The sequence below is a fragment of the Syngnathus acus genome, chromosome 6 (assembly GCF_901709675.1).
Source record: "Syngnathus acus chromosome 6, fSynAcu1.2, whole genome shotgun sequence".
Lineage (NCBI taxonomy): Eukaryota > Metazoa > Chordata > Actinopteri > Syngnathiformes > Syngnathidae > Syngnathus > Syngnathus acus.
Window position 1 is genome coordinate 2250434 of NC_051092.1, and position 13653 is coordinate 2264086.

The window sequence follows — 13653 nt, forward strand, 5'->3', positions numbered from 1 at the left end:
TTAAGGAATACTGATCTCCCTCGTGCGTCTGCATCTGCATTCTTCCAGGGGTATTTGCTGCAGTTCAATCCAATTCCCGCTAAACAAATAACCTCTTTAACATAAAAACGCCATCGTGAATGAAGTCAATTCTGAACAACTTTCTGTGCTCGTGTGGGTTGGGCGGGAGGGGGAATCCAGATTTACATCGGCACAAAGAGAGACACATTCCTCCCGCCTCGCGCTATGTGTGTTTCCCGTCAGCTTTCCCATCTAAAAGGAAAGCCAAAAGGAATGTGAAAGGTAGCAAACGAACAGGCCTGTGTGATGACCTTGTCGTCTCGTCTCACACAAACACACATTTGCGTACGCACGCTGACACGTATTTTATGGTTGTTATTGTTAAGATTCATACAAAACGTGAGAAAATCTCGTAAACGTCTCAATTTCAATGCTTATACACGACTGTCAATCTTGTGTTGGGAATATTAGTAAAATAAGACGATCGTAAACATCCCCCCAAATTGTGTCGTTTGAAATAAAACTACTATAAATCTCAAATGGTTGCTGAACGGCCAGTTTGGTAGGTATCAAGCTTTTAGTTGGGTGCTCACAAAATGGTGTAAACGAGCGACACAAAAGTTGTTTTTTTACCTCTAGCAAATGTCAAAGCAAGAACTTTATTGATTTTGATCAGCAGCCGACTGGAGCTGCTCAGAAGCGGCACAGGAAGTGCAAGCAGGAAGCGGCGTGTTTGTGCAAAGAAAGGTCGCCACTCATTACGAAGAAGGACACACACACACACACCATAACCTTATTGTAACCTCAACAGTAAAATGTTGAGTTGAAAAGTCTTAAAGGACAATTTGAAAGAATGTTTAGACACAGCAAAGTATTCCAAAGTGCTTCAGAAAGCTCTGAAAGAAAGAACAGTTTGTATTCTACTTTTGGTGCCTTGTTAGCACGGATAATAATAACTTAGCTACTGTGTGAGACGAAACATTAGCTACTAGTGCCACTCAGTGTGTGTAAAAATGTACAATTCATGCAAATTGTGATAATGTGATTAAATTGTTTAATTGTCTTGGGCATCCCTAAATGAGATTAGTAGCTGCGGCATGTGAACATAATCAGATTTTCTTCATTTGATAATCAACACATCAAACTGCAGGCCGATCACATTACTCTCATATATGATCTACTTTGGAATAACTTCCTGCCAATCACTTGAGTGACTTTTCACACTCCAGTCTCTCTGGAAGAAAACGATTGACTCCCGTCTCACTCCATCAGCTCTTAAGGCAAAGTTCAAGCGGCGCGTTGAGATTCAATTTTTCTTTGCACTGAAAGAAAAATTCATCCAGAAATTGTTTTTCAGCTCAAAGGGCTGTCAATAAAATATTTTGACTGCGGCAATTGAAGTCATGACAGCTAAACCTTTTTTTTTTTATAGTCCCTAATTATCCAGGCTTCGTTCTTATGTGTTTTAGTCTATTATCGCTTGTCGTGAACAAAGTTAGGAGAATAGCTAGCTAGCACTGTAGCTAATGGAAAACACAATAGCTAATTTCATTGTTAACATCATGTCTTATATCGTAGCTTTCATCATGGAAATCATAGAAGCTAACATTGTGGCTAACAATTTAGCTAATACTGTAAGCTTAAATCTTGGCTCAGTAATGCATCAATGTCAGTGTGAATATCATGACTAGCGCTAATAGCTAATGGCTAATAGCTTACATTAGAGGGAACTATGTAGTTGATAATACCCTTAGCTAACATTATATACTAATTGTCTATATCAATGGAGGTTTTTATCAATACTTTCCCCAACTTTTTTTGACATTTTACGCTGTTTCAATAGAATGTGAACATAACCTTTTTCAGCCGCGCCGTTTTCATTAGCCGAGAACCGCACAGGGACTAAAAGCAAATGTCAAACACACTTTTCAATTCGACTAAAACTTTGGTGAAATTTATGTTCCTGACCAGTCCATTTTCAATTCCCAGCAAATTTGATTGAACCAAACAATTCTTGGAGCTCAGACACACACTCGATGCGATCAAGTTAGGTGCTATTTGCACAATTATAAAAATATTCAGTTGTTGTCTCGACATTGAAGTGAGCTTCTAAATTTTGGGGGAGGAGATTGATGGATGGATGAATGCATATTATTATTTATGATGTAAAATGACATTCTAATCACAATCCCGTTTTGGGGCTGGCTTCACTAGCTGTCGAGAACAATGGAGGGCGTTTCCTGTTGGGTCAAGCCTACCATCAATGTGTGTGCTGCGTCCAGATGCTTCCACCTTAATGACGGGTCAAGACCCTGCGGGCCCTCCCGCCTTCGTGCACAAGCAAAGCAAACAGGTGCTGCCTGTGCCCGTCAGGACATCACGTCAGCCACTCACCACCGCGTTGGCCAGCTGCCCACACACTCACACACACACTGGCACACAGATGATCTTTGCTAAAATCACGGAACATCACGGCTTGCCGTTGTGGCCACAATGTTCACCAAGGCGTTTGCTAGCTCCACTGTCAATGTTAACCATTATATTAGTCATGGTGTTAGCAACAGTGTGATACTACCTAGAATATATTTATTGTTTTGAAATGATAATATAATAATAAGGTCATTTTGGGAAAACAAATAATGTAACCCAGAACATTTTTTATATGAATAAATAATGTGGAAATTAAAAGATAATTTGTCAGTGTGGTTGAGCTTCTCTAGTTGTTCTTTGTAATAATAGATAGCAGGAGTGTTTGTGGTCTGCACTGGTGTAATCTTTAAGGTTGTTCTTCTTGTTTGGACGCCATCTTTGTTCTTATCTGACAACCTCTTCGGTGCGGCACTTCTACTCTAGTTGACAAACCTCCCTATTCTGCATTGTCCCCTTTTCTTTGCTTTGCAAGACAGACTTTACTTGATTTTGGTTCTGATTTATTTTTCAAACTGGCTACACAGCGTGAGCATGAGCGTGATTAGCGACTCAGCTAACAAAGACACGTTGATATCACGAAGTGTAAAAAATTGATACAATTTTAATTTTTAAATTCTACATTTTTATGAATGAATTTATTTTTAATGCGTAAACAAATCTAAGGGACGACAAGTCCAGTTCGATCGACTCAGGTGAACCAGCAATGCAGGGAGGGATTTTGTTGTAACACGAAGTCAACTTTTCTTTTTTTCTTTTCTGTGCGGTACTGTTGTTAGCCTCTTAGCGGCTCAGAAGGATTACAAGTCTCTGTGGTTTCATGTTTGGATGCCACCCCCGTCCCCCCTTCCCCAAATCCCTTCCACAAAACACCCTCACCCCCCTTCCCACCCATCCTTTGAAGCCAATTCTCCTGGTCTGAAGCCCGGGGCTGCTACGTGATGTGCACACACAATCGCACGATAAACTTATGTGGCTGCCAAGTGTCAGTAGTGTAATGGATATGCAAGAAGAAGAGAACTTGACGATTCAAGGAAGAAGCAATAGATCACAGAGCACGTGGATCACCTTGAAAGTACTCTCATCTTCTACCTCGATTTACCTCAGGGCTAACAATATATTTTTTTTATTTTCACCATTTTGTCAGCAGTAATGGGAAAAGAAATAATTGGTTTTGGGGTCAAGCTCACTACGACAGGGGTGTCAAACTTGTTTTTTTCGCGGTCCGCATTGTAGTCATAGCTTCTTTCAGAGGGCCATTATGACTGTCAACCCAAATAAATGTATGAAAACCTCATGTTATATACAGTAAAAGCTACAAAACAAACTGACAAATAACTCGTTTTCAAATCAGATGAGTAAAAACTGGTCAAATATTAAAAAGGAAAGATATTAAAAGTGAAGACAATTTGCAGTTCTAGTCATGACAGACGAATTTGATGCACAATTTGTCTTCGCGGGCCCTATCTGGCCCCCGGGCCTTGAGTTTGACACCTGTGCCCTACGAGCTGCCATGCTAGTGTGAAAAGAGACGAGCTGAAAACACAATTAGGACCTCTGAGGGACTGGTTTGCGTCCCAATACTTTTGTCTTTGTCTCTGCTGTTAAGCGAAGCTAATGTACGCGTGACAGCGTGACGGCAGGTTAGCAACGTCGTTTAGGATCACTTAACATGCTAATCGGGCGTAAGCGTAAATCGCGGATCCTTTCGCTCGGTTGCTGGTGCGTGCGCGAAGAAACCAACGAGGAAGAAGAGCTCGCTTCGGTGCACTGAAATGTTCGCTTCTACTTTAACTCCTTTCTCCAGGACTTTTTTTTTTCTATGAGTCACCCTGCACATCTGTGTGTGTCTTTACAAAATAATTACAAACTAGTGTGATTGCAGTCAATGACAGCAGCAGGGAAATAAAAATAAAAAAACATGGGCCTTCCAGTCCTCTAGATGGCGCTAATAAGTATTACACTTACGACTATATCGAAGATACATGTCGGAACGTGACAATTTGATAGTCACTGTGAAAAACTGTCGGGTTACATTTTTGTGTTGACGTTATTTTATGATTAAAAGTTAATTTTCTTTCTTTCCAAACCGTCTTCCTTTGCAAATAATGAAGGCTCACAAGAATTTTTTTTCTATAAAAATACGTATTTTCAGTTTAATGTTGCCTTCCCTTTGAGTTACAATCCAATTAAATTTAATTGAGTAGAATAAATAAAAGCGGCAATGTGGATATAATGTTGCATTCCATCCAATGAAGGTGTAACTTTCATTTAATTGGCTAATCAGCAATGTAACATGATACGCTTCAGAACATGTATGAAACCACGGAGTCCAATTTTCATTTGAACGACTTTTTCTTTCGCTTTATTGCCTTTCATTTAAAAGTTCCACAGTAGCCCTTAACTTCTTTTCACACTTGTAGAACAGTTGAGAATGTCCAAAATCTACAGAATGTAAAATACATTTTCTTTTAAAAGATTCAACGAAATTAAAATCTGTGTTAAAATGTGACTTAAGCCGTTGTCTGTAGAGTAAATGAAGGTTTAACGATGGCCTCAATCTACCTCCATATAGATCAACATTTATGAATATGCACATATTTGAATGAGCAGCCTGTGAGTCCTAAATGAGCCTGAGTGTTTTCTTCGGTTGTTTTACCAATTAGCCACAATTAACACAAGCGCTTTACATAAGGCGCACATCTGTGCCGTGTGATGAGGTCTTTGTCTGCCAGCGCTCGCTCGCACACAAACCCACGCACACACACACCCTTGCAGACATGATTATGATGATGCTGATCTTATTAGAACAAACACCACCATGTCTCTGCGGAGTCCCACAGGGGTCCGTTCTCCTGACCCTCACGCTTGTTAGCTGTATGGCCACGTCTCCGTATAGTCACATCAGAGACCATTTTTAGCCGTTCGATACAACGACCTTGTTGGTAAACAACAATTTTTTTTCATTTTTGCTTTCCTCGCTTTTCTTGGGAAAATGTACGTGGCAACAAATTCAACATGAAGCAAATAGTGAACATACAGACGTTTTTCAGTTTTTTTTTCCAACCTGCTCAAGTGGCATCAAGATGCCATCAGAGGCAGTTTAGGGGTTAGAAGGCTAGCACATTTAGCCAAGTGTGGCCCATTTTGAGAAGAGGCAATGAATACGTTTGACCTTCAGCGAGCGGAGTGCGGGGGGGCATTAGCCTTATATGAGTGACGCATAATTGCATTGTGGCGACCGCTCACTCGCTCATCCATCCTATGGTTACTCTTCTCTACACACTACGCAAACACGTGTGCCACTAAAACACACAGTTTTTTATTTTATTCTTTATTTTATTCTTTATAATTTTATTCTGTTTGGAATCACAAAAGCTGCCAAGTTAACACACAAAATTGAAATAATAATAATAATAATTTGGCTTCACTTTTTTTTTTTTTTTTATTCAGTCATCGTGACATCGGTCATTGAATGCAACACTCCTGACATTTTGTTACATTCGCAAAGAAATTACGACAAGATGAGTTCAAGGGTCACGTGGTGCAATCAAGCCTTTTCATGCCGCTGAAGGAAAAATAATAAAACCATAACTCAATTGATTCTCTAATGGAGGTGAGAGGACAGGGAGATTTCTATTGATTTTGATTTGGGTGAGGATGTGGTGCAAGAATAATACAGGCACTAATGGTTACATGAAGACATCGGAGAAAATGAGATTAAAATACTCCACATTTCAGGACTTAAATGATCTTTTACATTACAAAAATGTCAATATTTCTGTTTGGGTTAGCGACAGCCTTTGAAAGGGTCTCCAGTTTCCTTCAGCGATATTTGTTTGCTTCTTTGTGACCAAATAAAGTCAGCCGGTTGATGCTTTTCAGAGTCATGGGTGGGTTGCGCTATGATGATGAACAAGGCGACAATTTAGTGACCCTTGAGTCGCTTCCATGGACTGGTAAGTGCTTTCTCTGGCAGCGCCATGACGCACGCGCCGCCTTAACATCACACCTCGTCTGCACACGAACGCGTGTGTGGGTTTAACAAAAAAAGGACTAAAATCAGAAAATAGGTTTTGATTTCAGCAAATCAAATTATTACATTTTCAGATTGACTGTCCTTGCCATGTACTGAACCAAGAAATTACTGATAGTTAATCATGATTTGTCGCAAGGATATTTTGAACCTAAAAGTCTTACGGCCTACATCTTAATACCCGAAGTATACAATTTATTTTAATATATATTCTTCTGCGCCTCAGTGGAATAAATTCAGTTGATCTAACTTCCAAATGTTTTTCCCACTACAAATGTGATTTTGAAAACTGTATATTACGTAAGAAGCAAAGAATGTAAGGAAGATAATCGCGTGGAGCACATTAGTTAAACCGTGAAACAAGGATTTCTTTCTGTTTGGTTGCGTTAATGTAGGATTCGTTGTGCAAAAACAGCTTTTGATGAGTCATCATCATCATCATCAGCTTGGTCTTCATCGCAATCTTCATCACACAACAACGTCAGGGAGAACAAGGACTAAAAATAAAAACAACAAACCTCAAACAAGCGTATTAGGTCCTGCGGAATTAGACACGCTGTTCAAGTTCAAACGATGTTGGTTGCAGTAATGTTTCATTTTTATGAAATTTATCTGATCACTACGACTGAAACTGCATATTTTTTATACAAATCGCGCACACATATAGGAAATGTGATTTTTGGTGTGTGGTGTTTGTATTTGTGTGTGTCAGTTGCTAGCTTGCCACGTCTCAGCTGGAGTGTTTGGTCTCCAGAGGAGCATGCTCTTGTCCTATGGCCACATCTTGAATGTATCTCCATGATGATGGTAATAATGATGATGCAAGCCATGCAGGAGGACTTGTCGGTACTCATTATTGATCATAAGAGGGAAACGCACGCGTGGACATTGTCAGCTCCTGGAAAGTAAAGTAAATACAAAAGTAATCAATAAAAAATTAAACAATGACATTCAGACGCTGATTTTAAATGAGGGGGGTGGTCTTAAAACAGACCTGGACAAAAAAGATGACACACAATCACACCATTTTTGTAACTTTAACATTTAAAACAAGTAAATGACGTCAACGTTCAACTGCTAGGAAACACACGAGGTTGATACAAAGCAGCGATATGCTCATTCCCGACATAGCTTCAACCCAAAAATGAAATACAAAGTACTGAAACATTTATTGACATTATTATGTGATTTGTAAAGCTTTACCCACTTGGAAAACCAAGTTAAAACAACGCGGACGCTGACCGACGTCAGTAGTTCGCCGGTTCTCTACGACAATGTGGAAAATGGAAACGGCTCCGCGCATGCGCTCTGAAGTACTGTCGCAGGTGAATCAGATTAAACCGTGGTTTACACCGCCCTCTACTGACCAAATTGAGTACTTTTCGTCTCGCACGTTATAATCAGAGAGAAAATACGTATTTATTTAAATGATAAGGGGAAAATACTTTTTATTTTTGTCAGATTCAATGTTCCTGCAATCATTGAGACTTTTTCTTTTATTAAACGAGGCGTTCCAAAAAGCTTTGTCCCTGTGTGCATCATAGACACGTGTACAATTTCATGTATTTTGTGAGCTAATTTAAATGCACTTGAATTTGAAGCATATCAGTTTCCGTCTTCATTTGTATGATCATGTATATTCAACAGCAAGCAACCACAAGCTTTTATTTCATTATGCATTAGCTCAATCAGTATTTGAGGTAATTACACATTCATGAGGTAACAATATATTGTACATTAGTAGGTATGGGATAACAGAAGATGTCAAGTTAATACAGTCTAATCTTGCAGTAATGAGGAATGAATGAAAAGGTTTCAAATGGCTGTGCTGTTACGTTTCCCCGCCAGCAGAGGGGAGCAAAGTCTACATTCAGTCTTTGTGCTGACTACACAAGAAGAATCTTTTTTAAGACAGGAATGTTATGTTTCTTCCTATAAAATTCTATAAAAATATTGTAAACGATTAAAGCCTTTTTAACCCTTCCTCCACTAAATAATTAACAGTAAATATCATGGAATAAATTATTTAACTCTTTATTTGTATCTATTGAAAACGTACAAAAAAGTCATACTATTATTTGATTTTTTTCTTGTCAGAAAAAGTGTATTTTTCCAGAGATATTTTTCCTCCACGATATAAATCCCATATTCCTTTAAGGAATTCGGGTAAAAAGTAAGCTTTCACTTACTTGAATGTAATACTGGATAAAGGTCATGTCAGAACTCAATTATTAGAGAAGTATTCAGGATTTTATCAAGTGAACATGGTGTGAAAAGTTTGAGAAACACCACAAAACAATAGCCACTACTCTGCTGCCCTCTAGCGGACTCAAAGTGTACTGAGGAGCTCGTAAACTTTTTTTTTTTTTTCTTCCAAACACGCACATTATTTCTTCGTCTTCCTGCAACCACCCATCCTTGGCTGATGTAACAATCACGCACATTTGGGATGAAGTCATTGGCATTTATTTCACTTTGGCACAGGAATATTAACATCACATATCCAGAGTTCTGTTGAGCGATTGACACTCAGGCCAGGCCAGGCCAGCCTAAAAGCAGAAAAAGATGCCACAAAATCACGAAGGTTGCTATAATAGTTAGCTCAACTTCAGCAAACATGTCATTCGTCGTTTGAAAAATCACATTCTGAAATCCTGAAAATGACCAATAAGTTGGTCAGTTTTTTTTTAATTTTCTTCTAGAAATGGGTCTTTGTGTTTTTGCTTTGGTTTGGTCAGCGCCATTGTTACCGTAAGTGTGTTTTTTGCTCCAAACGTGTTAATGTTTTGGGGGTTTTATTGGGAGGTAGGGTATAGTATTTTATTTATTTTTTTCGTTCCTTTGTTTGTTTTTTCATTTATTTTGTTCTAGTCTAGAAGTAGGTAGCATTTCTTTGGTTGAAGAAGTAGGTCAGTATTTAGGAGCTTGTGGGTGGGAGGTCAAAAGGTGAATGTTTTTGTTGTTGCTGTTGTTGTGACAAAAATGGAACACAATTTAGATTTTTTTTTCCACAAGTGCACTTTTTTTCTCCCCGCAGACAAGTTTTTTTTTTTTTTTTTTTAGAAGCAGAAGCAGGTTAATGTTTCTTTGGTTCCAGAGTTTGGCCAGTATATTTTTACAGAAACAAGAAACAGGTTTTGTTTATACCTCAGAAGTGGAACCGTGTTTGTTTGTTTCCAGAAGCAGGTCCATGTTTTTAATTCAAGTTGCGGCAAAAACACACGGCGCACTCCGTGAGTCCAGACTTGTGATCTCATCTGCCTCCAATCACAAGTGGTGTCTTTGATTTCATTCTGGTGCCTTGAGTGCACATCATTCTCAAAAGTGTTCCTTTGTTTCTAGAAGCAGCTCATTGCGTCCAATTGTGGTATCACATCCGTCTCCAAACTCTGGCAGTGGAATTTTATTTATTGCGTTCACTAGTCTTCATCACCCCAGAGCCTCAAAAGTGTTTCGTTAGGTTCTAGAAGTGGCTCAAAGTTACATCGGCAATCGGCTCTCGAAGCGAGTCAGCATGCGACCATGTCAACACGCGGGCGCATTCCAAGGGTCCAAACGTGGTATCACAACAGCGTGTTTTTTATTGCATTCATGTGCAAGAACTATTTCCTTCATGTGTGTTAAGTTGGTTCCACATCATTCCTTGGCTCTAGAAGTTTCTTTGGTTCCAGAAGCGGGTCAGCCTTTGCCAACTTGTATCAGCATGTCCAACTGTGTCTCCAAACACGTCTTTTTATATTTCCTTCCTGTGCGATAACTGGAGTCCACCTGAATCTTGAGCCCTGGGTGGTTTTTTTGGTTCTAGTTGGTAAATCTTTCTTTGGTTCTAGAAGTGGGTCAACATGTGACCATTAAAAGATGAGAGTGGGTTTTGTGAGCCCAAGCATTGAGCCCACGTCACTCCTGAGCTTCAAAAATGTTTCTTTGGTTTGAGTGTCCAAGTGTCTTTGGGTCTAGAAGCGGGATCACATGGCCCAGGAGATGTTAGCGGCGTGCTCCTTCGCCTTCATGCGCAGCACGGCAATGCTGGACGAGCGCCTCTCAAACTCGGGCTTGGTTTCGAAGGCGTGGTGGCCGTTGGCGGCCGGCGAGAGAAGTGGGTCGCCGCAGAAGTTGTTGAGGGAGACATGGCCGAACTGGTTCTGCTGGTTGGAGAAGTAGCCGTGTTCCCCGGCGGCGGAAGAGGCCGAGCGCGGGGAGTAGGAGGCCACGCAGGGGGGTGAACCGCGGGGCAGCATGCAGGGGGACACCACGGGACCTGCCGGAGGGGCACCGGACCACAAGTTGTTTGGAATCTGCTAGGACAAGAAGCGGCGGAGGACAAAATTCGATTCGTCATTTCGTTGGATTCAAGAGTTGGGCAATCAATCAAAATTTACAATCAAAGAAAAATAATTAATGTTTGTATTTGTGTTGCTTCTGTGTTTGACAATCAACTAACCGCACCATTATTGACAATAAAAGTTGTAAATTCAAAACATCTCTCTTTTACTGCTTGAACATTTGCTTCAAATGATCCAAATGTCATTTATTCCATTTGCTGTGACATTTGTAATTGGCAGGTCACAATATGCGGTGGATGTTATGATTTTTCGAGTGTATTAAAAATGTCAGCGTTGGACATGCGTACCTGCCCGTAGCCGTCGGTGCGAGGCAGCACAGACAAGTCGTAGGCGGAGGCAAAGTGGTTTTTAGCTTGTTGGATTTGTCCATAACGTTCCCGCTTCCTCCATTTGGCTCTTCTGTTCTGGAACCACACCTGACACACACACACACACAACAATAATATTAAACTCATAATAAACAAAAAAAAAACATATACATGCGGTACAATTTCTTCTGAATGTTATTTGGATGAGCTTGCCTCAATGTAGGACAATCGTGCCAATCACAATAATAACATTTTAAAACCATCTTGAGACACTCAGACATATGTCTAAATAGAGTTAAGACTACTTTGGGACGTTTGGAGGAGCTTCATTTTGTTTTGAATTACAGGTCAAAGATATACAAAACAATACAATTTAATTTATATAGCGTATGAACGATAATATTAAGCATTATGGGTAAAAACAAAAAAACAATGAAGTCCTCGTGTTTACAATTGCAAAGCAACCATCTTTCGTAATATTATAAAAAAAACAAAAGAAATCGGCCGTATAATGGAGACCCAGCGACACATGCAGCTCAAAATTAAGATTCCTTCTCAGCGTTTGTTTTTTTACATAACACGGCAACAATAATAATAATCATACTAAAAATTGACTAATCATTATAACAATAAAGAAAGTAACACTTTAATTGCCAAGAAATTAAGAATGTCGCTGAATTTTGTTTTGAAAAGTTTGGTGAAACTTGGCAACATTTGTTTTGAGTTATATGTCAAACATGCAAATAATATTAATATTCCTGATAAATGCTCCTTGACTGCTATATATAATTTACATACATTTCTTTTAGCATGTCCAGAGAAGCTTGACTGCATTTGTTAAAAATTACTGAGAAAACAAGAATAATCTTTTTTTAAGTAACTTTTTTAAAGACATTTAAAAGTATTTTGTTATAATTGCTATTTCTTTCGACATGTTCGCTTATTTTGAATTACATGTCCTGCAGGCAAATAATGATAATAGTCATTTTAAAAACACCATGAATTCAACCATTTAATTAAAAGGACACGGAAAAAAATGTTGGTAAAAATGACCGTTTCTTTTGGAAAGTGTGTTCTGAGTTACACATCAAACGTAAACACAGGATAATCTCTTTTTTTTTTTAATAGAGCAATTGAAAAGACATTGAACATTTTGGGGGAAAAAAAATATTAACTATTTAATAAATAAAAATAAATAGCTAAAAATATGATTTTTGTGTTTGGCGAGGCTTGACAAAATAAAATTAACTAATTAAAAAAGACTGAAAAGTATGTCGCTAAAATTGTCATTCATTTTGGCAAGTTTGGAAAACCTTAACTGTATGTATTGTTTTGAGTCTAATTTGTTTTAAATTGACTTTATTCTAAGAAACACACTGCTAGGTCTGCGAACTAAATGTCTGCGGCATATCTCAAACAAACAACACAAACTTTTTGTATTTCTAGAGATTCTCGTCAAGCTAAAGTTGTGCTTTTCTTTGAGAATCCTACAATATAGTGCAAAATGAAGAGCATGCGTGCACGCGTGCGTGCGTGAGCGCGCCTACCTGCACCCTGGCCTCGGTCAGCTCGGTCCTGGTGGCCAGCTGCTCGCGCACGTACACGTCCGGGTAGTGCGTCTTCTGGAAGACCTTCTCCAACTCGTCGAGCTGCGCGCTGCTGAAGGTGGTCCGGTGGCGTCGCTTCTTGCTGCTCGTCACCTTGTCGTCGCCCTTGTCCGCCATCGACTCGTCCGCATCGTCGCCGCGGCAACATGACGCCGCCGAGCCGGGCAGCTCCTCCGCTTTGGCTGCGCCGTAGCCGCCTGGGAGTCACCGGAGAATTAAAAAAAAAAAAAAAAACATACCAATGAACAAAAATTAAATTATTTTTATAGATTTACTCATGGCACGACAATAAATTATTTTACCGTGCTGGTCCGAGCGAGGGGAGACGCGGTGTTCGCCAAAGGCCTGCGCGCATTTCGGGGGAGACTTGGCGAAGTAGACGCCGCCTTCCAGACTCTCCATAGCCGGCTCCATGAAGTAGTCCGCGGCCTTCATGGCCTGGTTCTTCAAGCCAAACTTGTCCTCCATGAAGTCCATCATCATCATTGTGAGTGCAGCGGTCATCACAGCGGCGGCACGACTTTATAGACCCCCCGAAAGTCTTCCAAGACGCCCCCCCCCCCTCGCACACAGACATCAACAACAACCACACTCCCTCTCTACTCTCCCCCAGAACTCCTCCTACCGACGGCCCAGTCCACACCGAACCGAACCACAAACAATCTGCTGCTGAAATGAAAAGGAAACAAAGTGTAACTAAAGCTATGATTTCTTCTAAAGTTTCGACAGTCCCATTCTAAGAGTTAGTTTTGTGCATGTGCTTCAAACTACAACTGAATTGCTTTTTCTATTTTTTTTATTTTATTTAGCTTTTAGAATATCTACACGTTTTGAAGGTGTAGAAAGCTTACTTTGCTGTTTTCTCTGAGAATACAATAATCGTATGTCCTTGTTTTGGTTGTGTGTATAAAGATCTTTTTTTTTTAGATATA

General features: G+C 39.8%; 1 protein-coding gene across 2 annotated transcripts; it reads right to left on the reverse strand.

The window, feature by feature from the left end:
• Window positions 1-8913: 8913 nt before the first annotated feature.
• Window positions 8914-13615, reverse strand: alx1 (ALX homeobox 1). Of its 2 annotated transcripts, none has more exons than XM_037254851.1 (4): window positions 13024-13615; window positions 12662-12918; window positions 11094-11222; window positions 8914-10758 (listed from the first exon to the last, which is right to left on the reverse strand). In XM_037254851.1, exons 1-4 carry the CDS (start codon window positions 13223-13225, stop codon window positions 10429-10431), a joined length of 918 nt encoding a protein of 305 aa, XP_037110746.1. In that variant the 5' UTR covers window positions 13226-13615; the 3' UTR covers window positions 8914-10428. The 2 variants fall into 2 exon arrangements, with proteins under 2 accessions (XP_037110746.1, XP_037110745.1); XM_037254850.1 differs by having other exon boundaries at window positions 8914-10761.
• Between the last annotated feature and the right edge of the window lie 38 nt (window positions 13616-13653).